This window comes from Poecile atricapillus, chromosome 33 (genome assembly GCF_030490865.1).
Source record: "Poecile atricapillus isolate bPoeAtr1 chromosome 33, bPoeAtr1.hap1, whole genome shotgun sequence".
Classification (NCBI taxonomy): domain Eukaryota; kingdom Metazoa; phylum Chordata; class Aves; order Passeriformes; family Paridae; genus Poecile; species Poecile atricapillus.
Genome location: NC_081281.1, coordinates 666,837 through 690,454, shown reverse-complemented (window position 1 = coordinate 690,454; position 23,618 = coordinate 666,837). Strand labels below are relative to the sequence as shown.

Below are 23,618 nucleotides of genomic sequence, written 5' to 3'. Positions count from 1 at the left end.
TCTCTGCTGGGCGGCTGCAAACGCACAGCAGGAGTAAGGTTTCAGCTCCAGAAACTTCCACCTGTACCCGCCTGTTCTTTCTCATGGAAAATTTGAGAGCCCGGAGTTCACTGCTTTCCAAATCTGACCCTCATCTGGCCACAAAAATCACATTCCAGACTGTCTGCTGTCAAGATCCCCGAGATGTTCCACAGAGATGAAAACCTCTGGTGTCATCTCTGGTGAATCCCACACTCCTTACACTGTGACAAATCTGGTTTTATCTCTTTATAAATTTATTAAGAGCAGCTGAAATCTAGCCATGCATCTATTGGAAGTTAAGAGGTGTCAGATACAAAGCTGCAATTTTTATAGTTTCATATCCTATTCCAAGTAGCTCTCAGCTTCCAAACCAGAAAATTTACCCTTATGGAACAAATATTGCCACAAGGTGGGAATGATCGCTCAGATATTTTAAAATTTTATGGTCACGCATTGGACCTAAAATGCCTGGGAAATGGTCATTCCAAGTGGCATGGTGAAAATTCACATTTTACTCTAGAACAGCCTTCTGAGACCCACAGTTTCTTAATCTGCCAATCCATAACATCAATAAATTGGGTGGGAAAAGAGAGGGATAGAGAAGGATAGAGTTGAAATCAGACTTACCCTGTTCACCGAGGCGAATAACTGAGGAGATGCGGATGGAGATGTGTGTGGAGGAGACGTGGAGCGGTGGCAGCTTTTATACATTTCCCAAAGTGCTTACAGGGACAAAACGCCCTCCGTGCCTCCGGTCCCACCACCCTGGCGTGGAGGGATTTAATTCTGCTGGCTTTGCACTGCCACTCCCCACGCGCAGAGAACAGAACGGGCGTGAGGCCGTGTCATGACAGACTTGAGGGCATCGAGGTGGTGGGTGATGAAGGGATAATCCCCACCGTCAGCCCTGTCTTTAGGTTCGGTGAGTTCAGATTAATTAGCCTTTTGATAATTGGTGGGTGTTAAGTGAATCCTGTGAAAACCCATGGAAGCTGCACGAGAAGAAGGAGATGGGTACCAGAAATGAAGAGAATATCAAATATCTCCAAATGCTTCAGAAACCTGAGGGGTTTTGAGAGCCGTGTTTGCAGCTCAAACACCATTAATTACTCAGCAATTCCATTGCTCCATTCCCTGCTGGCTTTGGAATGCCACGGAGACACTTTGGGGATGTTCCAGATCCTTCCAGGACCATGAGATACAGAACACTGATGGTTAAGCCTGAAAATTCAGATAATTTGCAATCAGACTTTCATTTCTCCCCTAAAATTCAGGATGTTTCAGCAAAAAGCTGCCTCATAAATTCAGAAGAAGCTGCACTTGGTACTTGTCATAATCATCCCAAACTCATTAATAGTTAATAATAGAAAGAATTTGAGCTCATGAATGAAAATCAAATAATTGCCAGCACTGAAATTATTAATCAGAGGCTGGTTAGGGAATCCAGAGGAGTGACATTGATTGATATTTTTAAATGATGCTATTTCATAACAAGGGAGCTCCTAACTCAGAATAAATCCTCATAACTGCCGGCCTTCATTTAATAGGATAATAACAGAAATTGCAAGCCCTGACTATTAATGAGTATTTATGAGGCAGATTGAAGTCATTATCCTCCAGGTGCCTCTCACTATTATCAGCAAATCCTGATGACACTTCAGAAGCAGAGCTATTTTACAATTTAGACGTAATTTATTGCCTCTCTTTTGCAATACCGTAAAATTAGAAAACAATTGCAAGAGGAAAGAAAATAAATATCTGCAGGATGTCCCAGACTCGTCCTAATAAAATATGTTATTATTTTATTACTGCTTTATTGAATTCTTTCTTTTTTCTGTGGTCAGTACTTTGGGGGTGGGGGAAAAGAAAATAAAGATTTTTAATGTATTTCTAAATGAACTTCTTGAAGCCGAGATTTCAAATGAAATCGTGAAATGTTTGGAATTAGATTTAGGCCGAGGCCTCTTCTGGCTGCGCCAATTTCTGCCTCTTTGGGGACAACTTTTATAGATCCCAACCCAGCTAAAAGGAGAATTTGTGTCCTCTCAGAGCCACAATTTTAGGTCTGGTTGGGTGACCTTCACCTGGTGAAGGTGGCACCACAAAGGGCTCCGTGGCGACCATGGAAATCACCTTGGCCACTAAGATGTCCCAATAAAACTCGACAACATTAAAATGGGACTAAAGCAGGACTGGCTTTAACGGAGCCCCAAGTTCCCCAAATCCCCTCAAATCTCCCTCAGAGGGAGCTGATTGCCATCAGCAGTTGTGTCACAGCCACTCGAGTTTGGGAGGGACAGTGCTGAGGTGACAGAATCGAAGCACCCGGTATCGCCTTGGTTTTGTAATAAACGAGGACGGGAGGCACGGAGGGTGGCTTTGAGGAGGATATAAAAGCTCAGCTCACCCACAGCCCTTCATCCACTCCTCTCCTTCCCATCCCTGCAGCGAGCAAGGTAAGTGGTGTCGCTCGTATTCTTAAAATCTGCATTTCTACACAAGGTCTGTGAGCCTTTTTTCCTCTTCCTCTTGGCTTCTTTCTCGCTGGTTTTACACCTTTGAGTGAATCTTTGCCACAGGTTGCTACAGATTCCTTTAATTTATCCAGCACAGAATTTCTCTAGCGAGGATGATCATGGTGAGAGGAAGGTTAAAGGTGGAGTTTGTACAATAATGAGATTTCTTTGATATCACTTTCGAATTTATCAGTTACCCTTTGATACTTCAGACACAGAGGGCTCAGTTTTGGTTCTTCTCAGCCGGTTTAGCTCTAAAGTCCTTCCTGCTGTGCGTTTGCAGCCGCCCAGCAGAGAAGGATGTCCTACTCCAACGAGTGGTGTGGGGTGAGCTGCCCGCAGCCCATCGCCGAGAGCTCCAACGAGCCGTGTGTGCAGCAGTGCCCCGAGTCCAGAGCCCTGATCCAGCCCCCGCCGGTGGTGGTGACCTTCCCGGGCCCCCTGCTCAGCACCTGTCCCCAGGAGAGCATCGTGGGATCGTCGGGCCCAGCCTGGCTGGGGCGTTCCTTCAGTTCCCGCAGCTCCTCGGGCTCTGGGGGCTCCTTTGGGCTGGGAGGTGCTGGGGGTTACGGGGGCCCGCTGGCCTTGGGGGGCTCCTCTGGCTCTGGGGGCTCCTTTGGGGCTGGAGGTTCTGGGGGCTCCTTTGGGTGGGGACCTTATGGAGGTTCCCAGGGCTATGGGGGCTCCTTTGGGGCTGGGGGCTCCCGTGGTTATAGGGGCTCCTTTGGGTCTGGGGGCTCTGGGGGCTCTGGGGGCTTCCCGGGCTATGGGGGCTCCCTTGGCTATGGGAGCTCCCAGGGCTATGGGGGCTCCTTTGGCCTGGGAAGCTGTGGGGGCTATGGGGGCTCCCTGGGTGGCTATGGGGGCTCTTTGGGGGGCTATGGGGGCTCCCTGGGGGGCTATGGGGGCTATAGGGGCTCCCTGGGGGGCTATGGGGGCTATGGGGGCTCCCAGGGGGGCTATGGGGGCTCCTTTGGCAATTGCGGGAGCTCCTACAGCTCCGGCTTCTCCTCGCGGGGCCTGGGCTATTCCCTGCCCGGCTCGCAGGGATGGGGCAGGTCCCGCCGCGGGAGCTGTGGGGTTTTCTAAAGCCCCCCTGGCAGTGCCAGCCCTGGAGCCCAGCCCGGGCCTTGGGGACAGCGGGCAGGAGCCACGGGCAGCGGCAGCTGAGTGTGGCCAGCAGCCCCGGCTGTGCCCTGAGCCCTCCATTCCCTCCGGAATATCCTGATCCCTCCATCCCCCCGGGAATGTCCTGATCCCTCCATTCCCCGGGATTCCCTGATCCCTCCATCCCCTCGGGAATATCCTGACTCCTCCATTCCCTCCGGAATGTCCTGATCCCTCCATCCCCCGGGAATGTCCTGACCCCTCCATTCCCCCGGGATTCCCTGAGCCCCCCATCCCCTCTGTGCCCCCTGAGCCCCCCATCCCCTCTGTGCCCCCTGAGCCCCCCATCCCCTGGCTGTATCCCGCTCCCACAACACGAGTCCTGCATCCCCCGCTGTCCCTGGGATCTCCTGGATTCCCTGCACTCGGCTGTCGCTCTTCTCTCTGACATTAAACCCCTTTTTGTGCTGCACAAAAGCCTCTCTGGTTCTCATTTGTCCTTTATATTTCTCTCCGGGGTTAAAAGCCCGCAGGGTGCTGAGGGTTCCTCACCGCAGGATCTGCCGTCCTCCACGCCTTTAAAACGTGCAATGGGAGTTTAATTGGGGTACTTAACACGATGTCCAGGAATGTTTGTTTAGCAATTCACACTCCATTATCTTCCCCGAGGTTCTGAGTAATTGTTTCTTGCTCTCTGGTGACACCGGAGGCCCCTCAATCACCACCTCGTTTAGCAAGAGATGTTATTAACACATCATTGCAGCGTGCCTAAGCTGGTAGGACAACAAAGGGAGAACGAGACCTAAGTTTTCGATTTGTTTCTTGGGTTTTAAATGTTCTGCCTGGGTTTGTTCAGCCTGGAGAAGAGAAGCTTGGTGGGGACCTGATTTCACCTTCCAGTGTCTACAAGAGCCGATAAAAAATACGGGGAGAAATTATTTCCAAAGATCTGGAGGGACAGGACAAGGGGGAATGGATTCAAATTTAAGGACACGGATTTTAGCTGGGATATTTGGAATAAATTAAATAAAATTTTGTTTGTAAAGCAGCTTTTTGTTTCCGACCTCTTTCCCACCATTTGTTGTTAGCCAGGAGTGATTATTTCATAATATGAATAATATTTCATACTTGTTCCCTACAAAAAAAAATATTACTCATTGTTTATATTTATCTATGGTTAACTCCTCAGTAATTAGCGTGGTGTAACTTAAAGGCAGATCTGCGTGGTACTCACAATTTATGCACAGGCAAATTTCTCCCAGAGAAGGCTCCAAAGAGGAAGAGAAAGAAGGAACATTGTAAACCACAAATTGATGCACCAACTATTTAATGAGCAGGAAGTGGAATTTAAAAAAAAATAATAATAAAAAGCGATATGCAGCGTGGGAAAGCAGAAGTGTTGAATACGGATTAAAATCAATCCCTCATTTCGAGGCAGTGCTTTACAGCCGGACAACCGGGTGACATTTTTCACCTCCCTGCTGCCTCAGAAAGGGAACGCCAGAAGCTCCTGCAGCCCCGTGAGCTGGGGGGCGAAGCTGCGGGGCTCAGTCCTGCATCCGGATCGCGCTTTCCACCTCCTGCTCATCCCTCCCCGAGGCCGTCCCGAGGCTTCCTCAGGGCCCACCGCGGTTGGGGCGCCGGTAGGACCTGCCATAAATCCCCCCCAAAGCGGGGTACCCCAAAGCGCCGAGCCCCGAGGAGGAGCTGCCCGAGTTGATGGGGACCCCCCCGGCGCTCAGAGCATCCCCGACGGCGGCGGAGGCCGAGGATCCCACGGCGGTGTTCTGGGGGAAGGAGCTGAGGATGGGTCCGGGCAGGGTGACCACCACGGGAGAGGGTTGGATCACGTAGGTGGAGTCCTGGCACTGCCGGACACAGGGCTCGGTGCAGCTGTTGGCCAGCGGCGTGGGGCCGCAGGACGTGGGGACACAGAGGTCGGAGCAGGACATGGCTGTGGGGTGTGTGTGAGCTCCGGATTCTGGAATGCAAGGAGGGAGCTGTAATTAAGCGCTGTGGTTAAGCTGTTGTGGTGATGGAGTGCGTGGAGAACGGAGTGAAGGGTTGGTCTGGGCTTGAAAGGAGATTTCAGTGATGCCCGGAGCTGTCCACACCACAAAGGGCAGCTCCACCTCCCCCTTGAGCCGCTCCTTTCCCACCGCACTCCTCCTGCAGCCCTGAAACAAGTGGGGGAGTGAGGCAGAAAAGCAAGGAAAAGCCGTGTCCCCCAAAATAGAGGGGAAAAAAACCCCCAAAAAACTCCTCAGCAAGTTAAAACGAGGAGCAGAAATTTCACCGTGAGGGTGGTGAGGCCTTGGCACAGGTCGCTCTGAGCGAGGGAGTTCAGGAATTCCCTCCGGAGATATTCAGACCCTCCTGCCCAGGGGTCTCCCTGTCCGGAGTCGTTCCAAACCCGCCTGGAGGCTTTTCCTGTGTCCCCTGCCCCGGGAGATCTCCAGAGCTCCCTTCCAACCCCGAATATTCTGTGATTCCACCCCGAGAGCCAAAAGCTCTGCCCAGGTTCCCCCACATCCACTCCCAGCTGCTGAGCAACGCTTGGAGCTTCTCGGAACGGAAAGATTTGGGTGGCACAAAGGAAAAAAAAACTCGGGGTCAGCGCAGGAACAACCTCCACCCTTCACAGATAAAAAAGGAGAAAAAGCTGCTCTTCGAGGATTCACCAGCGATGTTTAAAGAGCACAAACCCCGGGCTGCTACAGACAAACAGCAGAAAAATAAAACACAGAGGCAGCAGCAATGCAGGAAAATGGGAAGCAGATCAGGACTTACCCTTTTCTCCAAGGAGAATAAAGCAGGAGTGGTTTGAGCTCCTCTGACCGGGCTGGTTTTATACCCTGGCCCAGAGAGCCCCTGGGGCCGGGGACAAAAGTTGTGCTTGTAGCTCATTAGCAGCCAATTGCTAACGATTCCTCTTATGCAAAATACCCCTGGCTGGGGATTTACTTTTCCTCTCCGTTTGTGTTTCTCGTGGATTTCATTTCCTCCCCGGTAATTTACGCATTCCTTCAGAGAGGTTTCTTTTATCCTCAAACCTTACGAGCCTCAGAGGCTGATTCATCTGGGTTACTCAGGAAATTATTTTGCATCCTAAGGAACCATGACACGGATGGATGAAACCATCAGGAAAAGGGGCGGTGAACTTCCCTGTGAAATCCACCAGGGCGCAAGTTTTTGGCACACCTCGCTCTGAAGAGGGCAGAAATTCCTATTTCTGCCTCAGAACGTCACCAAATTCCTCTCAAACAGAGAGACACACACAAAAATAGAGGAAATAAAATTGTTAGAAGGCATTTGGAGCTGATTAAACTCTCAAAGGTACTGGGACGTGGGTTGAGATTTTATTTTCTTGACTCAGCAGAGCGCATGGAAGAGGATCAGCATCTGATCCTTCTTTATTAACCCACCACACTCCCATGATGGAATCTGAGGCACAAATTGGGAGCTGAGCGTCCAAATCCTTCATCTCAGGAGTCTCCAGGCTGGGCTTTCTCCCTAGATCAAACTGCGGGACAACGATTGAGGTCATCCGGAGGATGCCTGAGAATTTGGGGCTGCTCAGACGCACTCAAAGCTCATCTTTGGGGTCATCAAAGACGCCAAACCCTTTTACACCTACTAAATTAATACTTCCCCCTGCCGTGCCTTGCACAATTATGCAAAATTGTTCCCTAAATTAATAGCGGTTATTTAGAGTCGTTTATGATGTTCCTTTTTTTTTTTTCCTCTTTGAAAGCAGATTCTGGCTTTCACTTTGCACGTCTCAGGGAGCACCACAGCGTGCAGCAATTCCAGTTCCTTTTCAAAGGCAATTTCCAGATTAAAAAGTCGTTGCAGACAATGCAGGAGCAGACTGGAGGGCAGGGCTGAGCATTCCAAGCTCTCCTGGTGTTTCATCTCCGAGGCAGAGACAGGCAAATCAGCCCCGAACCGGGAGTATCATCCCCAGCATCTCCTGGGAAATAAACGCCGGTTGGAGACTTTTGAAGAGCAGAAACCTTCAAAGTTCCCAAAACATTTCCCTCGACCACTCAGACATGCAAATGGGGGATGATCAGCAAATGGGCAGGGACGGACTCTCTGAACATGACCAGGGGTTCAAAAGGGTGGCCAAGATCCCTGATGGATCCCTGATGGATCCCTGATGCATCCCTGATGGATCCCTGATGGATCCCTGATGGATCCCTGATGGATCCCTGATGGATTCCCGATGGATCCCTGATGGATTCCTGATGGATCCCTGATGGATTCCTGATGGATCCCTGATGGATCCCTGATGGATCCCACAGACTTCCCCACCGGCTCCAGCGCTTCCCCCTTGTCCTTGAAATACAAATCGGAGTTTTCACAGTTCCAGCCGTGACTCCCCGGTTTGGGATGACCCCCACGATGGGTGGGAACTCTCCCATCCCTCAGGACTGAGCAGAATTTCCCAAAGTTCTCGCTGCCCACAGAGAAATGTTCAAAAATTGCTTGTCCAGAGAAGCTGCAGCTGCCCCTGGAGCTCTGGAAGTGTCCAAGGCCGGCTTGGAGCAGCCTGGGCTGGTGGAAGGAGTCCCTGCCCGTGGTTTAGATGATTTTTAAGGCCCCTTTCCCACCCGAACCATTCCATGATTCCCTGACTTCTCCTTTACAACAATAATTATTTACCGACTCTGAGAGCAGCTTGTGGTTTAAAACCACAACTCATCAAAAGCTGCAGAGGAGATAAAAAGAGCCCAAATTCCTCTTCTAAAGGTGATCCTAAGTCCAACTCGTCTGGCTGGCTCCATCCCCTCCTCCCAGGAGCCAAAAGCTTCGGGATGTCGCTCATGGGAATATTACAAGGAGCAGGGACCTGAAATCTCCTGGGCGCTTATCAAGGCTGGAATTGCACACTCAGGACTCCGATTAAAACTCTGCCACGGCCGGAGCTGCTCCCAGGTGTGTGCCCAAAACGCCAGAAGCCCGAAACAAATCGGATTTTGACTCATCCCCGCTTTGGAAGGTGGAGTCGGCGCGGTGGAGTCGGGAATATTTAATGGATGCAAAGCCGGGAGATGAAAGCGGCCTGGCGGGGTCGAGGGTTTTTCATCCGTGCCCAGGATAAACCCATAATAAACATAAACAGTAAACAAACCAATTTCCCTGCCGGGAACGCGGCCAAATGCAAAGCAAAGCCACAATTCCCGCAGGGAATGGGTAATAAAAGGTGCGGGAATGTCTCGGATCCTCCAGGCAGCCCCAGAAAGCCATAAAAGCTCTCCAGAGCCTTCCTGCCTCTTCCCTTCTCTCCCTAAACCCAGGAGATGCTGCAGCTCCGGCTTCAGCTTGGCAGAATTTGGTGCTGAGATGGATTTTCGCTGACGACAAATTCTTCTGCAAAAACACCTCGTGGTATTTTTAATTTCTGTGGGACCAAGTTGCTGCAGGTCTCCAGAAGAAATCCTTCCCTGTGAAAAACATTCTGACACGATATCCCCACCCATTTTACGAATAAATCACTTTCTAGCTGTCTGCAAACCCACCCAGATTTCCCTTTTTTCCCCTCAGAATTGTGCTTTACTCGCTGCCACACCAAGCTTTAACCCAAAAAGGCTTTTTGGGACAGGGATGAAGGGGACAAGTGATGCTTGAGGATCGTCTTTTATTTTATTTTTTAAAGTTTGACCCCTCTGATGCGATTTCTGAGTGCTTGGAGTAAACACCTCAACTTCGAGGGGAGTTTTTGTGCGATCTGGGAAGGGGTTTGGTTCAATTAATGAGAAGGGAATTGCAAGAGTAAGGAAATTAATTTTGTCATGGGAAATAAACACCTGAACCTATCCAAGGCACCTTCTCAGCAGCTCCTCAGCCACAGCCCTTTGGAGCCCTTTGGACCTTTTGGAATTCATCACCTTTGATCAGGGAACAGCTTCAGTTGAGATGGCAAAAAACATTAAATTAAACATTTAATCCAGAGCAAACTCCTCCTGTAATAGAACATCAAACTGCCAGCTTTCCACTGTCTTCTGGTGCTTATTAAGAAAAGCCTCCTCCTTAAAATTATTAATTCTTTCATTTACCTCCTTTAATTTCATCCCACTAATGACGGCAGTCGGCACAACCTCATCAACATCTTTAATTACAGTTCAGCCTCATTCTGGACAGGCAGACAAAGACTCCAAGCCAGACTTTTCAGAGATATCAGGAGTTTTACAGGAGGTTGAGTCATCCGGAGCCTCCAGGGGAAGCTTTCCAAACCTTTTTCCTTCAGGGAGCAAAGCTCCGGAGTCTAAACAGCACCTTCATCCCGATCCAGGAGGAACAAAGCCTGGAAAAATTCAGCTCAGCCAGACACAACGGCTCAAAACACCCCAAGAAAGGGTTAGAACTAAAAATACTTCAAATTTTAGTCCTTTCATCTCTTTGTCCCAGACTTGCTTCCCATCCCAGCAAATTCCAAAGGGAGAAACACTTCCCATCCTTCTGTGCCTCCGCTCCCAGACTCACCGGGGGCCGAGCTCGGCTGTCGGGAGATGCTGTCCCCAAAACAGCTCCAGGCTGTCCCCAAAACAGCTCCAGGCTGTCCCCAAAACAGCTCCCGGCTGTCCCCAAACAGCTCCAGGCTGTCCCCAAAACAGCTCCAGGCTGTCCCCAAACAGCTCCAGGCTGTCCCCAAATCCTGCCCCGGCTGCTGCTGCTCTCCCTCCACACTTCCCTGCGGAATCCCAGCTCAGCTCCCTTCTTTTGAAAGGCTTTTCCCCAGGTCTCACACCTTTTAAAATTCCCTTTTTATGCCCCAGCAGGAGGCACCCACTGCAGGTTCTGCCTTTGGAAAGGGGGCTCGGCTTTTAGAAGTTTTCCGCCACTGGAATCTGGCTCGTTCTCCTCTGAAATGATTTGCGCGGTGTTTTCTGGAAGGGGGAAGCTTCCAAAGGCACCGGAAAAGGGGCTGGGAGAGCAAAGAAGGCCAGGCAGACTCGGAGGGTGATGCAGCACGAGTTTAATGGGTTGAGGAAGGGAAGGAAGCAACGTAAAAGTCAGGAACGCATTTCCATGGTCCGGTAAGGACAGAACCCACTCATCCCCCACTCAGCAAGTGGAAATCTTCCTCCTTCGTTGATGAATGACCTGTGCTAATCCAGCCATGCAGAACAATCGCTAACAATTAACATTCTGCCTATTATCAAATACAAAAAAAAGAAAAAAAAAAACAAAACCCGAACAAAACAACCCAAAACAAAACAAAAAGGCGGGACAAGGCATTCAATCAGAGAAAAGCACAACAAAACACAAGCAAAGGCCTGGCTTGGGGGGGATGTCGAACTCCCGCAGCTCCTTTAACTCCAGGCTGGGGGTGTCTGGCGTGGCATCCAAAAAGCGCGGCCGGGAGCTCAGTCCTGCTGCAGGAACGGCTCGGGGTTCAGCATTCCTGCTCCTCTTCCTCCTCCCGCCTTAGCAGGGCCCGTAGAAGCCGCTGCGGGAGGGGTTGTAGCGCCGGTAGGGCCGGCTGTAGCCACTGCCCAGCCCGGGGTAGCCAAAGCCCCCCAAGCCCAAGGAGCTGCCCGAGTTGATGGGGACCCCCCCGGCGCTCAGAGCGCTCCCGACGGCGGCGGAGGCCGAGGATCCCACGGTGGTGTTCTGGGGGAAGGAGCTGAGGATGGGCCCGGGCAGGGTGACCACCACGGGGGACGGCTGGATGACCACGGTGGAGTCCTGGCACTGCCGGACACAGGGCTCGTTGCAGCTGTTGGCCAGCGGCGTGGGGCCGCAGGACGTGGGGGCACAGAGGTCGTAGCAGGACATGGCTGTGGCCGGAGGGAATTCTGGAATACAGGAGCCACGTTTAGCAGGGCAACAGCAGTTCCCAGTATTGAGAATTGAGGAGGAAAGCGGATTTTTAGTGCTTTTCGTGCTCTGCCCGCAGGTGAATTTTTTGCTTGGGCTGTGGTGGGACGCGCTCACGCGACTCTGGACAGGCCCAAAAATTCACTGCTGGTGTTTAAGTGCAGCTGCACAACCTTAAAAATTCCTTGGATCCCAAAACTGGATAAATAACCCATTTAATAAATAACCCATTTAATAAATAACCCATTTAATTAATTACCCATTTAATAAATTACCCATTTAATAAATAACCCACAGACAATTAGCTAACGTGGCTAACTAATGATTTTTATAATTCCCCACCAACACAAAACCCCCTTTTTGGTATAAAATCCCTTCCTCCCTCTGAGAAAAAACTGCCGCAGCGGGAGTGGGGGGAAAACTACGAAATCAAGGCAGAAGTTCGTTGTAAAAAGAGAATAAATAGGTTGAAACTCACCTTATTCACGATGGTCAAGGAGGGAAGAGAAATGTCTGGGAGAGCCTGGAGTTGCTCAGGTTTTTATACCGAGTTTTGAGTTGCCCGACGACTTGGGCCACTCTTTGTGCAAGATGTGATTTATGGGCCACGACTGATTACAGGCTTTTTTTATTTATTTTTTTTTTCCCCTCAGTATTTGTATTCTTTACTGCTTCACTTCCTTATCTTGTGGTTTGTCTATCTGACCGCAAGGTGCTTTCATCTTAAAGCGTTCCGGGACAGGTTCATTCCTGGGAACACTGCAGTGATTAATTCAGCAGGATTTATGCAGCCTTCAAACCCCTTTGGGACCTGCTTGGTGTCATTAAAGGAGATGAGGCCTCATTTGCATAATGCAAGGTAAATCCTGGGGGAATTCACGGAGAGTTGCAGATTTTGGGAGTCAAGACGTGAGTATTGAATTTTTTTTTTTGACTTTTCGCAGAATCCCGGGATCCCTGAGGTTGGGAAAGAGCTCCAGGACTCCATGATCCTGTTCCCAATCCCAGACTCGTCACCAGCCCATCCTTTCCTTGGAGCCCTCCAGGCATGGAAAGGCTCTCCAGGAATGGGAAAAGGAATTTTTTCCATGGAAAGCGCTGCCCAGGGAGGTTTGGAGCCCCCATCCCTGGAGCTGTCCCAGGAACGCGGTGACATCGCGGGTGTCCTGTTGGGGAATCAACCACAGGTTTGGGATTGATGATCCCTGAGCTCTTTTCCAACCCCAAATCCACCAGGAGTCCTGGATTCAGGGATTAACCCCGAGGTTCTTCCTCTCCGGGCACCTCCACTCCCGAGACACGTAAATCAGATTTAAATCAGATTTAAATCAGATTTAAATCAGCGCCGTCTCTGCGGGGATCCCCTGGGAAGAGAAACTCGTTTGGCTTGGGCAGAGCTTCCTGAGGACTTCAAAGTTTATCAGCAGCTTTATTTGAGTGCCACCATGCAAATGTCCCATCCCGGGCACATTTCAGATCCCTGACCTAGATCTGGGTTCTTGTATTTTATTTAATAATACGTTACGAAGATTTGGGGGTGCAGGGCAGTAATTGGGCCGTGAAATTGCTGTCATTGTTTCTATCTGCAGGAATTACAGCTGCTTTATTTTAAATAAAAAAGTTCAAGGTTTGGTTTGAGCCATCTCATCTTTCAGGAGGATTCTCAAAAAGAAAAATTCCTTGGCTGTTTTTAGCTCCATAAATATTTCTCCGTATTTTAAAATATTTCCTCTCTAGGAGTTAGTTGAGGAATTAATTTGCATAACACCATCCACAGTTTATTTTCATAATTTTTAAAAATTGTCCTCATTCTTTTTATTCCTCCTTCATCTGAGCTTTGCTTGGAAAACGCAAAACACGTTTAAAATCCAGCTGTGAATTTAAAAAAGGATCTGGCAACATTTTCAGATCTTTTTGGAGCCTTGTAAATTACAAAAAATATTGTTCTAACTCCAGCCTTTATTTTATTGTACGCTCAGAATGACTTACTGGCCTGATTTGAGATGAATTAAAGCGAGCGAATTAAGAGTTCACAGATTTTTGTCATCAAGGCCAGACTTAAATATTCAGATTACAATTAAGACATTTTGCATAATGTGAGAACATCCTCCTGAGACACCTGTGAGTGACTAAACGTCTGAAAAAAAAGCGATTTTTAATCAAAATGTAAAGTAAAGTCTCCAGGCACAGAAGTGACCCCAAAATCCATAGAGAAGCAGATGGAATTTTTCTGGCGGGAGTGGCATCTGCGATTCGTTTCGGATTGAAATTAATTAGCTTAAGAAGAATTAGTGGCACAGGGAGATGTGAAATCCTCCATTTTCACACCTGACTGGAGCTCATCTCACTGTTAATTTTATTCAGATTCTGTCACGAACAGCGTTAAAATCACCCAGGTTTGAGGTTTGATTTGGCATCTTACTCTGGACTTATAAACTTCAAAAAATTTCTGTTATGATTTCTGGTTTTGTCCAAAATTTAATGTCACTCACTCCCGGAGGGATCTGTAGCGAATTCCTGCAAGGAGCCGGGGTAGTGTGGAATTCCCAGCTGGAATTCTGCTTGGACCAGCAGAAAACAGCACCAAAAATTAATTCACACTCGAGGGGAGAAATTATTTACTCACCAGAAGCTCTGCAAAACAACACACCCAAAAAAGGGAGGGCTTTGTTTGTTTTTCAGACCTGTTTTTCGCCAGCTTTCAAATGCAGATTTTTAATTACCTTTCAAATTGGATGAGTGCAATTAGCGCTGCCCTGGGCGCCGGCTCCACCTTCCTCACAGAACGACGTTTGGTGCCACCAAGGCTGGTGGATGTGGGATTCTGATCCATCCCCTGGGAGCCAGGATTTGCCTGGAATAATCGGGATAAACCCTTTCTTTTCCGTGAGAAAACCTGGTTTTTGCTGCCATCGCATCCCAAATCCCCAATTTCGCGTTTATTTCCTTCGCTCATTCAGGAAGGAACATCTGGACCACGGGACATCTTCCACCACCCCAGGTTGCTCCAAGCCCTGTCCAGCCTGGCCTTGGACACTTCCAGGAGTGGGGAATTCGTGGAATAACCTGAGCCAGAGCCTCCCCACCCTCACAGGGAATAATTCCTTCCCAAAATCCCATCTTTATGTCATTCTGACACAAAAATCCTTGTCCTGTCACTCCCTGCCCTTGCCCAAAGTCCCTCAGATCCCTCAGATCCCTCAGGTCCTGGAAGGTCCCAGTTAAGCCACCCCAAAGCTTCTCCTCTCCAGGCTGAATTCCTGCAACCTCTGCTGCCCCTTTTCACTGTATAAAACAGAGGAAAATCTCATTAAAAAAACCCAGCTTTTTGCTAAAAGTTTCCCAAGTTTTTCCAAAAAACATCAGGAGACTCGGAGTGTGATGCAGCGCGACTTTAATGAGAGCAAGACAGCGGAATAAAAAAGTACAAAGTGCGGGGAGATATTTCTGCCGTTCAGCAAGGGCTGTTACGGCTTTTCATCCTGGGATTCTTCTCTCTGGACTGAGACAACCAAGAGAGAGGAAATAAAATTATTTCGTCGGAAATATCAAAGAACAAGACAAGCAAAGGTTTGAGGAGCTCCCACAGCTCCGTGAACCTCGGGCGGAGTTGTGGGTGTCTCCCAGCACATCTGGAGCGGGATCCAGGGGTGCTCCGGCATTCCCGGCTGTTTTATCCCACTTTTCCCTCAGCACGGCTCCCCAAAGCGGGATCCATAGCGGCGGGAGGGCCGGCTGTACCCAAATCCCCCAAACAACCCCCCAAATCCCGAGGAGGAGCTGCCAGAGTTGATGGGGACCCCCTCGGAGCTGAGGGTGCTGCCCAGGGCGGCGGAGGTGGAGGATCCCACGGCGGTGTTCTGCGGGAAGGAGCTGAGGATGGGTCCGGGCAGGGTGACCACCACGGGAGAGGGTTGGATCACGTAAGTGGAGTCCTGGCACTGCCGGACACAGGGCTCGGTGCAGCTGTTGGCCAGTGGGGTGGGGCCGCAGGACGTGGGGGGACACACCTCGTGGGAAGACATTCCTTGGGCAAGGAATTAAAGGCTGTCAGGGAGCTGCAAGAAAGAGATCTTTATTACAAAAAAAAAAAACAAACAACCTTATTACCAAAAAAACCCTATTACCAAAAAAACCCACATTTTAAAGGAATTAAGCCTGGTTTTGATAGCGAGTTTTAAGGAATTAGGGATCCTAATTCCTTAAAATTAGGTCGCGTTCCGTTTAAGCAGCGACGAATGTCGTCCAAGCGAGCGCCACAGGCCGCGAGGTGAGCGGTGCAATGGTTAAATAACAAAATAGCAAAAAATGAAACAAAATAACAAATTACAAAATAGCAAATAAAATAGCAACAAAATAACAAATAACAAGATAGCAAATAAAATAACAAAAAAAAACCAAAATAACAAAGTAGCAAAATAGCAAAATAACGAAATAACGAAATAACAAAATAACAAAATAACGAAATAACAAAATAACAAAAATAACAAAATAACGAAATAACAAAATAACAAAATAACAAAAATAACAAAATAACAAAAAGAACAAAATAGCAAAATAGCAAAATAACGAAATAACAAAATAACAAAATAACAAATTAACAAAATAGCAAAATAACGAAATAACAAAATAACGAAATAGCAAAATAGCAAAATAACAAAATAACAGAATGACAAATAAAATGACAAAATAACAAATAACAAAGCAACAAAAATAACAAATAACTTGTTTTTCTACCTCCGACTCAGCTGAGTCACTTTCCCACAGCCCTTTTCTGTGTAGCTGAAGCCGCGGGCCTGAGCCATGATTTTACAAGGGTAGCGAGGCCCTTATTTTATAAGGTTTTACCTCTACGCAACAAAACCCCAATTTCAAAGCTGTGTCAATTTTCTAAAATTCGTCCAGGAGGATGAAGGATGCCCAAGCAGCCACAGAAGGTGGGGAGAGGTCAGCACTCATCAGCTCCAATCCCCCACCACCCCCTGCCAGCCATGAAATGCTTTTTTTGGGGGTGGATGTGGATTAATGTCGGTGTTCTCCTTCCCTCTGCACTCCCTTTTCCAGGATTTGGGCTTTGTTTCCCCCCTGGACGAGGCATTAAACTGAATTTTGCCCTTTTTTCCTGCCTCCAGTAGCGCTGATCAAACATTTCCTGTGTCGCTGCTGGGTTTGAGCTCCTGGAGCAAATATTGCTGCAAGATAAAGCTGCTTTTTTTTTTGGAGAGATATTCCCAGTGTCCTCCAAGCCTTGTCTCGTCACCCTCTGCTTCACAAGTAAATAAACTAAATAAATTCACTAAATAAAGCCTTTCTTCCGGGTAGAAAGAAATCAATTCCTACTTTCCCTTCAAGGTGAAAAGGAAAACAACAACAACAACAACAAAATACAATAAAAGCAGCCATCAAAGTGGCACTTTAGCATTAAAAAGAGGTTCAGACTCACCTGTTCCCGGGGTGAAGGAGGCAGGAGAAGTGGCTGGAAAAGGCTTCTGTCCTACAGGTTTTTATACCCGATCCAGAGCCACTTCCTATGCATGGAATTCCATAATGATCCTTCTTTTGGCATGCAAAACCCCCCCGAACTGATCGGCTCCTGCTGTTTCGAAATCTCCCCTTGGGATTTCTCCCTTTTCCTGCTCCCATTCCCATTCCAGAGCTTTCATCTTCATTCCTCTGCTCCCGATTAATTGCTTGGGAGGCTGCGGCGACTCGGGTGAATTACAGCATTAATTAAGTCGCCTCCCGAGGCCAGCGGACGTTTTATTTTAGGCTTGGTTTTAGTCGTTAAGACCCTGCTCCAGGGGCGGCTTGTGATGTTTAGTCCTCGTTCAAGACTTGACTCCTTTAGGTGAATAATTCCTTTTTTTTTTTTCCCCCTGACGTGGAGCCTCAGCGTTTCATTCCAAGCTTTACCACAAGATGCGGAGTAGATATTCCCAAATTTCCCTCTCCCCACAGCTGAGAGGAGCAGCACTTTTCCCCGAGGATTGCAAAGCTGGAAGAAAATTAAACCCAGAATTGCTGAGCAACACGTTCCGAAATTGCTTTGGCCGAGCCACAGCCAATCCAAACACCCACAACCCTGCATTTCTTTACCCAAACATGAATTTTAATGTCATTTCCATGCCCGAGTCACCCCCATTCCCCTCCCCGCAATCCCGGGGATTTTCACGACAAATTAAATTCAAGGCTGGATGTCGGAGATGAATTCAAATTTTGGGGTTTAGAGGCTGTGCGATGTCAGACAACAGCGTCAGGAGAAGCTGCACCCCCGCTCTTCATCCCATTTGTCACGGCTCGATTTGTCCCTGCTGGAAATTCCTGCACGGGAAGGATGCAAAAAGAAAAAAAAACCAGGATCGGGAGCACTCAGCAAAAGATAGAAATTCACTCGGAATGAAGAGGCTTTGCACAAAGGACTTCAAAGCTCCCAGCACTTCTCGCTGATGGCTCCAATATGCAAAACTTTGGCTCCCCGAGGTTCCAGGGACGTGCGGAGACCTCAGCGCCCGCATTCCCTGGGTAAGAACTTCAATCAAAGCCGGTGAGTCAGGAGGACTCAAAGGACTTCAAGGTAAAAGCCGTCAGAAACTTTAGTTATTTTATTAAACTTTTCTACAGTTTATCTTTAAAAATATAATAATAATAGAATTAAGGCAAAACGTCATCTCCTTAAAATCCTTTAACTCCTCCCCTTTTTTCCTCTCAGAAAATTCTCTCGTTGTTTGGAGTCTTTTCTACAAGAAGATTCTTCTACAAAAGGTTTTTCTATAAAAGGAGAGTCTTTCTCCTCCTGCTCCTCAAAATCTCCACAACCCCAGAGCCCGTGATCTTTCCAGATATGTCACAAAATTCATTCCTTCTAGTAGGAATCACTCCCAAGAAAAATTCGCTTCCCTTTCATCCGCAAAACTGAGATAACGCCGGAACGCTTCCTCCTCCTCCTCCTCTTCCTCCTCATCCTCCCCTCCAGGCACAGAAACTGCTGCTCTTGGAGGGGAGATCCCATTTTTGGGAAAGCCTCATTAGCAGCCTGGCAGGGTTTCCAGTTCCCTAATTAACACCCGGAGTTCATCCAGGAGGTTGGGAGCCCTTGGATGGGGAAGCAGGACAGGACAACTCCTGTTGGTGGAGTTCCACACTCCCCACACTCAATTAACACCTCTGGAGCTCCCGGCACGGGTGAGGCACCACGGAGTTGACAAATTACTGTATGAATTGAAATTTGTAGCGTTGTGTTGGCTCCGGAGCCCAGGGTGTGATGGAACAAAGCGCTGAAATGAACCCCAGGTCCCGGAGATGAAAGAAGCTTTGAGGGAGGTTTTTCATCTCAAGCCAGGCTGGTTCATAAACCACGAGCAATTTTACTCCTGGGGACAGCTCAGCCTGCTGCAGACATTATTTGTATAACTGAGTTACTGGAATGCCACAAACCTTCCTAAGAAGAGAATTTCTCCCATTTTTTCCCCCCAAAAGTGAGTGGTTTAGTGCCTTCAGTGGATGTTGCAAATCTAATTCAGATCCTGGAGATGCTCCGAGTTCTCCACACTCCAGGCTGAACATTCCCAACATTCCCGACTCCCCCAAATTATTGATGATCTACTCAGTGATAAATCTCACCCCGAAAAGGTTTCAAATAAGAACGGGAGGGGAGGGAAAAAACCAGCAGGAGACTCAGGAGGTTACGATAAAAGCATCATTTTATTAATCCCAACGAGAGGATTAAAACCCTGCAAAGCACCAGGGGTCGGTGTGGGGGGAAAGGCTCAGCTCAGGGGGACGCGTTCCACAGGCAGAGCTCTTCTTCCAGCGCCCCCTGAGAACCACGTCCCACCCACTCCCTAAATTCAAAACTTTACACCGGGTAGCACCAAATACACCGAGCAGCAGAGCTACAAACCGGGTCAGAAACGCGCAGGAGCGAGACAGGAGCGGTGGCCTCATTCCGGGGGCTGACTGACTCCGATCTGACATCGCTTTTGGCACCGGGAGCTCAGTCCTGCTGCAGGAACGGCTCGGGGTTCAGCATTCCTGCTCCTCTTCCTCCTCCCGCCTTAGCAGGGCCCGTAGAAGCCGCTGCGGGAGGGGTTGTAGCGCCGGTAGGGCCGGCTGTAGCCACTGCCCAGCCCGGGGTAGCCAAAGCCCCCCAAGCCCAAGGAGCTGCCCGAGTTGATGGGGACCCCCCCGGCGCTCAGAGCGCTCCCGACGGCGGCGGAGGCCGAGGATCCCACGGTGGTGTTCTGGGGGAAGGAGCTGAGGATGGGCCCGGGCAGGGTGACCACCACGGGAGAGGGCTGGATGACCACGGTGGAGTCCTGGCACTGCCGGACACAGGGCTCGTTGCAGCTGTTGGCCAGCGGCGTGGGGCCGCAGGACGTGGGGGGACATCGCTCGTAGCAGGACATGGCTCGGGATGAGGTCTGGAACACAGGAGCACACCTGAGTGCAAGGTAGGAGTCGTGTCACACCTGCTCACTTCAGCTACCGCCACAACTTTCCCAGGAGCCTTTTAGGAGCTGAGCCACGAGCTGAGGAGGAAACCAAACTCTTAAATAAAGAGAGACAGAGGCTGAAACGTCCTCTGGGTGATGTCGGTGATCCGGGGAAGAACTGGCAGCAGAACAAAAGAGACAAACCTGTATCATTAATGTAATTGTAGGGATTTTGATTGCGCGTCTGGAGAGACCCAGCTCCGCGCCCCCAGAGCGTTGCAGGAGCAGCAATTAGGAGCGAAACCCAGCCACAAATGTACCTGTGGAGAGATTTCCATGGGCAGCTGGAAAAATGAAAGGGAGGATTCATTTCCAGGCTCCGACTTTGCCTACAAAGAGGTACAAATTTCCATTAGGTACAAATTTTAATGTTTCATTAAGCAGCCTCGGAGAGGAGGTCTTTGAAACCTTTCCCAGACAGCTCGTCCATGGATGTGAGAAAAGGCAGGAATTCCATGCACGTCCCTGGGTTTTATCTGCACCACAGCATTGAAAATAAAATTCTCTGATTTCTAAGGGATGCTCAGCTCTGCTCTGGTTTTCTCCTTCTCTCCCTTTATCCCCACAATCCCTGATCCAAACATTCCAGGAGATGTCATCGCACTCTGGAACAAAATCTCCGCACTTGGCGACCCAGCTGACATTCCAGGATGGAAAAGACCCTCCAAGATATAAAACGCTGCTGAAATACAACTGAGCTCCTGGATTTTCTGTTTTGATAAACAGTTAGAGTTTAAAAGGACCTTTAAAGATCCCAGAGTTCCAACCCCTTGCACAGTTATTCCACCCATTCAATTTGTTCATCTTTATTAGTTCTAATATTTTCTATGTCATTTAACATGACTGAAACCCCACGTTTGAATAAATTTCTATCACCAGTTCAAGGATCTCTGTAACCAAGTCAGGACTCCAAAAATTCCACGATTCCAACAGCAACCTCCCAACTTTTTAAAGAGAAAAAGTCTCCCCCCCACCCAAAGAACCCAGCAACCAGCAGAACACTGTGGGGGGAAAAAAAACCCAGATTATGAAAAGGCAAAAACTCAGCAAACAGAGAAAGAGAAGTGGATCTGAACTAACCTTGCTCACAAAAGAGGAAAGAGAGAAGAGAAGTGGCAGGAAGGAGTTGGGTTGAGTTGGTTTTTATACCTCAGCCCTGATGGCCTGGGGACCACAGACAGCCTTTGTACCTGGAATTAATTCCCAACGAGTATGTCCTGAATGTCAAATGTTCCCCCTGATTAAATGTCTTTTCCTCACTGCTTATTTACTTTGTTTTTATTTCCTTATCTTCTGACAGACAGATTCCATCCTGCAGGTTTCTCTCATCTCGGGAATTAGGGACCAAATTTATTCCAGAGCCACCTTTCAGTCACAACAAAATCCAGACTCCAGCGTGTGTTTGACTTTAGTCATAAAGAAAAATACTAAGAATGTCTATAATACATAATTCATCATTCCAAGGCGTTCTTTTATTAAGGGTATGAGTGTAAATCCTTAATAAATTCCTGTCTCCTCCGATGCTCACCAGGCTCTGCCTCCAGCCCGGCGTCGGAACAATCTCAATTCTGGGTTTGGGGAAGGCCCTGCCTAAAGAGCACATCCAGCCCTGAGATCCCACAGAACCCGGGCAGGAAGTGCCAGAATTGTGGAATTCAGAGACAAATTCCTGCTTTATCCCACACAATTCGGATGGTTTTATGCTGTTAAATTGGGGTAACGCAGTTTGGGGCACAGCTGGAAGAACGAGGGGAAATTTAATCCTGGTTTATCAGTTCCTTTACAGAAGGAACCTCCAAGCCCCTTGTGCACCATCCCAGCTCCCAAACACCAGAATCATGAAATCAGGGAATGGTTCAGGCAGGAAGGGACCTTAAAGCTCATCCTGTGTCCTTCCTGTGATCCCAGGTTGCTCCAAGCCTCCTCCAGCCTGGCCTGGGACAATTCCAGGGGTGTGGAATCCATGGAACCAGGGGGTCACCACCCCCACAGGGAAGAATTCCTTCCCAAATCCAACCTAAACTTCCCCTCTTCCAGTTTTACCCCTTTTCCTCCCTGTCCTGTCACTCCAGGCCTTTGGAAGTTCTCTCCCCGTGTTTCTTTTTGGCTCACAATTAGGTCACCCCAAAGCTTCTCCAAGCTTGGAAAAGTCCTCAGAGATTTTTTTTTTTTTTTTTTTTTTTTGGAGATGTGAACATTTTAATTGGGGATTGTTTGTAACTGGGTCAGACTGGGAATAGCACACAAAGGAGTTTTGGCTCCTCTTGGATTTGGTCTTGGATCCCCAGGCAGCCACAAGTGAACAAATTGCTGAGGAGCTGGAAAAAAATTGTCTTTATTAGACTGTGCTTGAAGTAATTTCATGTTGCCATTATTAAAGCCGGTCTAAAAGTACCAGAAATTAAAAGTACCCATAAATTGGGAAGATGAAAGAATTTTTAATGGGTGGATGATGCTTCTCACGCAATGACAGCCTAAACCTAGACTGGAAAACAAAAGCAGGACAATTCCTTTATCAAGAAAATGTTCCACTTGCAAAAATACGTGTGGGAACTAATTAATGCAAAAAAACCTAAAAATAAAAAGATGCTTTAACCCCATAAAGTCAAAAATATCCACCCCTCATGCCCCTCATTTGCATCGTGGGATTAATAGATAAAATAGATAAAATAGATAAATTAGATTAAATAGATTAAATAGATTAAATAGATTAAATAGGTAAAATAGATTAAATAGATTAAATAGATTAAATAGATTAAATAGGTAAAATATATTAAATAGATTAAATAGATTAAATAGGTAAAATAGATTAAATAATCTGTTGGTGGTAGATACAGAATACATGTTTTCAAATCCCCCTATAAATGTTTTAATAAATTTAAATAAACACTATTTTTTAAAAATAAAAACATATTTTAACTGACTTTTGAAACCCCCATATTACCAATTTAACACCATCATAAAATTGTTACAGCACAGAAACCTTATGCATAACATTTTTATCAGCAAGTGCCACATCTGGGGTGTCACTTGGCCACGAGTATTTGTTTTTATTTGTAAAAAAACAGAAAAAAATAATAACTTCACAAATATAACCACAGCGGTTCTGCCACGCGCCAAAGCCCGCTGCCTTCGGATTCCTCACGGATCCCAGGGAACAGCTCATCCCACCAGCCCTTCTGATCATTTGTTTGGAAAATTTACCTGTGGAAGGCTCTTTCCAAGCCCTCCTCTCAGCCTGGGACGTTTTAATTTTCCAACTTTTGGGTTTTTGGGTGTTGCTGCCCTGAGCCATGGATGGAAAGCAGAGGGGCGGCTCCGATCTCCACTTTTGGCAACCAAGGAGTGGCCAGAGCTGTGCCAGGGAGATTTGGGCTGGATATTTGTGAAAAATTTCCCCCAAACCCAGGAGCTTTCCCTCGAGCTCCTCAAATATTTATATCTCAGCTCCAGGGTGATTTGATTTTCAAATAGATTTTATTTCACGGTTTTAGTCTTCTTGGATCCCTTTGCTTCTGCCATATTAATATTCATTCAGATTCTCAAGGGTTTCAAAGATGCCAAAAAGGGGACAAGATCTGAAATCCCTCAAGCTTAAACATCACAATTGTACTTTTAGATCCATAGGTGGGATAAAAAAATTGGGGGAAAATAT

General features: G+C 48.0%; 5 protein-coding genes across 5 annotated transcripts; 1 reads left to right on the top strand and 4 right to left on the bottom strand.

Moving 5' to 3' along the window:
- The first annotated feature begins 408 nt into the window (after positions 1–408).
- On the top strand, positions 409–3,756 carry LOC131590268 (WAG22 antigen-like). Its single transcript, XM_058860197.1, has 4 exons — positions 409–430; positions 842–943; positions 2,821–3,352; positions 3,464–3,756. The coding sequence occupies exons 1-4, from the start codon at positions 409–411 to the stop codon at positions 3,624–3,626; spliced, it is 819 nt and encodes a 272-aa protein (XP_058716180.1). The 3' UTR covers positions 3,627–3,756.
- A 1,241-nt stretch (positions 3,757–4,997) lies between these two features.
- LOC131590436 (feather keratin B-4-like) lies at positions 4,998–5,732 on the bottom strand. Its single transcript, XM_058860505.1, has one exon. It carries the CDS (start codon positions 5,594–5,596, stop codon positions 5,261–5,263), a length of 336 nt encoding a protein of 111 aa, XP_058716488.1. The 5' UTR covers positions 5,597–5,732; the 3' UTR covers positions 4,998–5,260.
- Positions 5,733–10,620: 4,888 nt separating this feature from the next.
- Positions 10,621–12,074, bottom strand: LOC131590569 (feather keratin 4-like). Its single transcript, XM_058860735.1, has 2 exons — positions 11,950–12,074; positions 10,621–11,449 (listed from the first exon to the last, which is right to left on the bottom strand). Exon 2 carries the CDS (start codon positions 11,427–11,429, stop codon positions 11,079–11,081), a length of 351 nt encoding a protein of 116 aa, XP_058716718.1. The 5' UTR covers positions 11,430–11,449; positions 11,950–12,074; the 3' UTR covers positions 10,621–11,078.
- A 3,086-nt stretch (positions 12,075–15,160) lies between these two features.
- On the bottom strand, positions 15,161–15,496 carry LOC131590267 (feather beta keratin-like). Its single transcript, XM_058860196.1, has one exon. The coding sequence runs from the start codon at positions 15,494–15,496 to the stop codon at positions 15,161–15,163; it is 336 nt and encodes a 111-aa protein (XP_058716179.1).
- A 3,778-nt stretch (positions 15,497–19,274) lies between these two features.
- Positions 19,275–20,258, bottom strand: LOC131590466 (feather keratin 4-like). The gene has a single exon (XM_058860556.1). It carries the CDS (start codon positions 19,874–19,876, stop codon positions 19,526–19,528), a length of 351 nt encoding a protein of 116 aa, XP_058716539.1. The 5' UTR covers positions 19,877–20,258; the 3' UTR covers positions 19,275–19,525.
- Between the last annotated feature and the right edge of the window lie 3,360 nt (positions 20,259–23,618).

Excerpts from the sequence above, each read along its gene's own strand:
- LOC131590268 (XM_058860197.1), top strand. The coding sequence starts at position 409 with ATGGAACAAATATTGCCACAAG. Across the intron at positions 431-841 it reads GGAACAAATATTGCCACAAG|AGAACAGAACGGGCGTGAGG; the intron begins GTGGGAATGATC and ends CCCCACGCGCAG. Across the intron at positions 3,353-3,463 it reads CAGGGCTATGGGGGCTCCTT|GGGCTATGGGGGCTATGGGG; the intron begins TGGCCTGGGAAG and ends GGGCTCCCTGGG.
- LOC131590436 (XM_058860505.1), bottom strand. The coding sequence starts at position 5,596 with ATGTCCTGCTCCGACCTCTGTGTCCCCACGTCCTGCGGCCCCACGCCG.
- LOC131590569 (XM_058860735.1), bottom strand. The coding sequence starts at position 11,429 with ATGTCCTGCTACGACCTCTGTGCCCCCACGTCCTGCGGCCCCACGCCG.
- LOC131590267 (XM_058860196.1), bottom strand. The coding sequence starts at position 15,496 with ATGTCTTCCCACGAGGTGTGTCCCCCCACGTCCTGCGGCCCCACCCCA.
- LOC131590466 (XM_058860556.1), bottom strand. The coding sequence starts at position 19,876 with ATGTCCTGCTACGAGCGATGTCCCCCCACGTCCTGCGGCCCCACGCCG.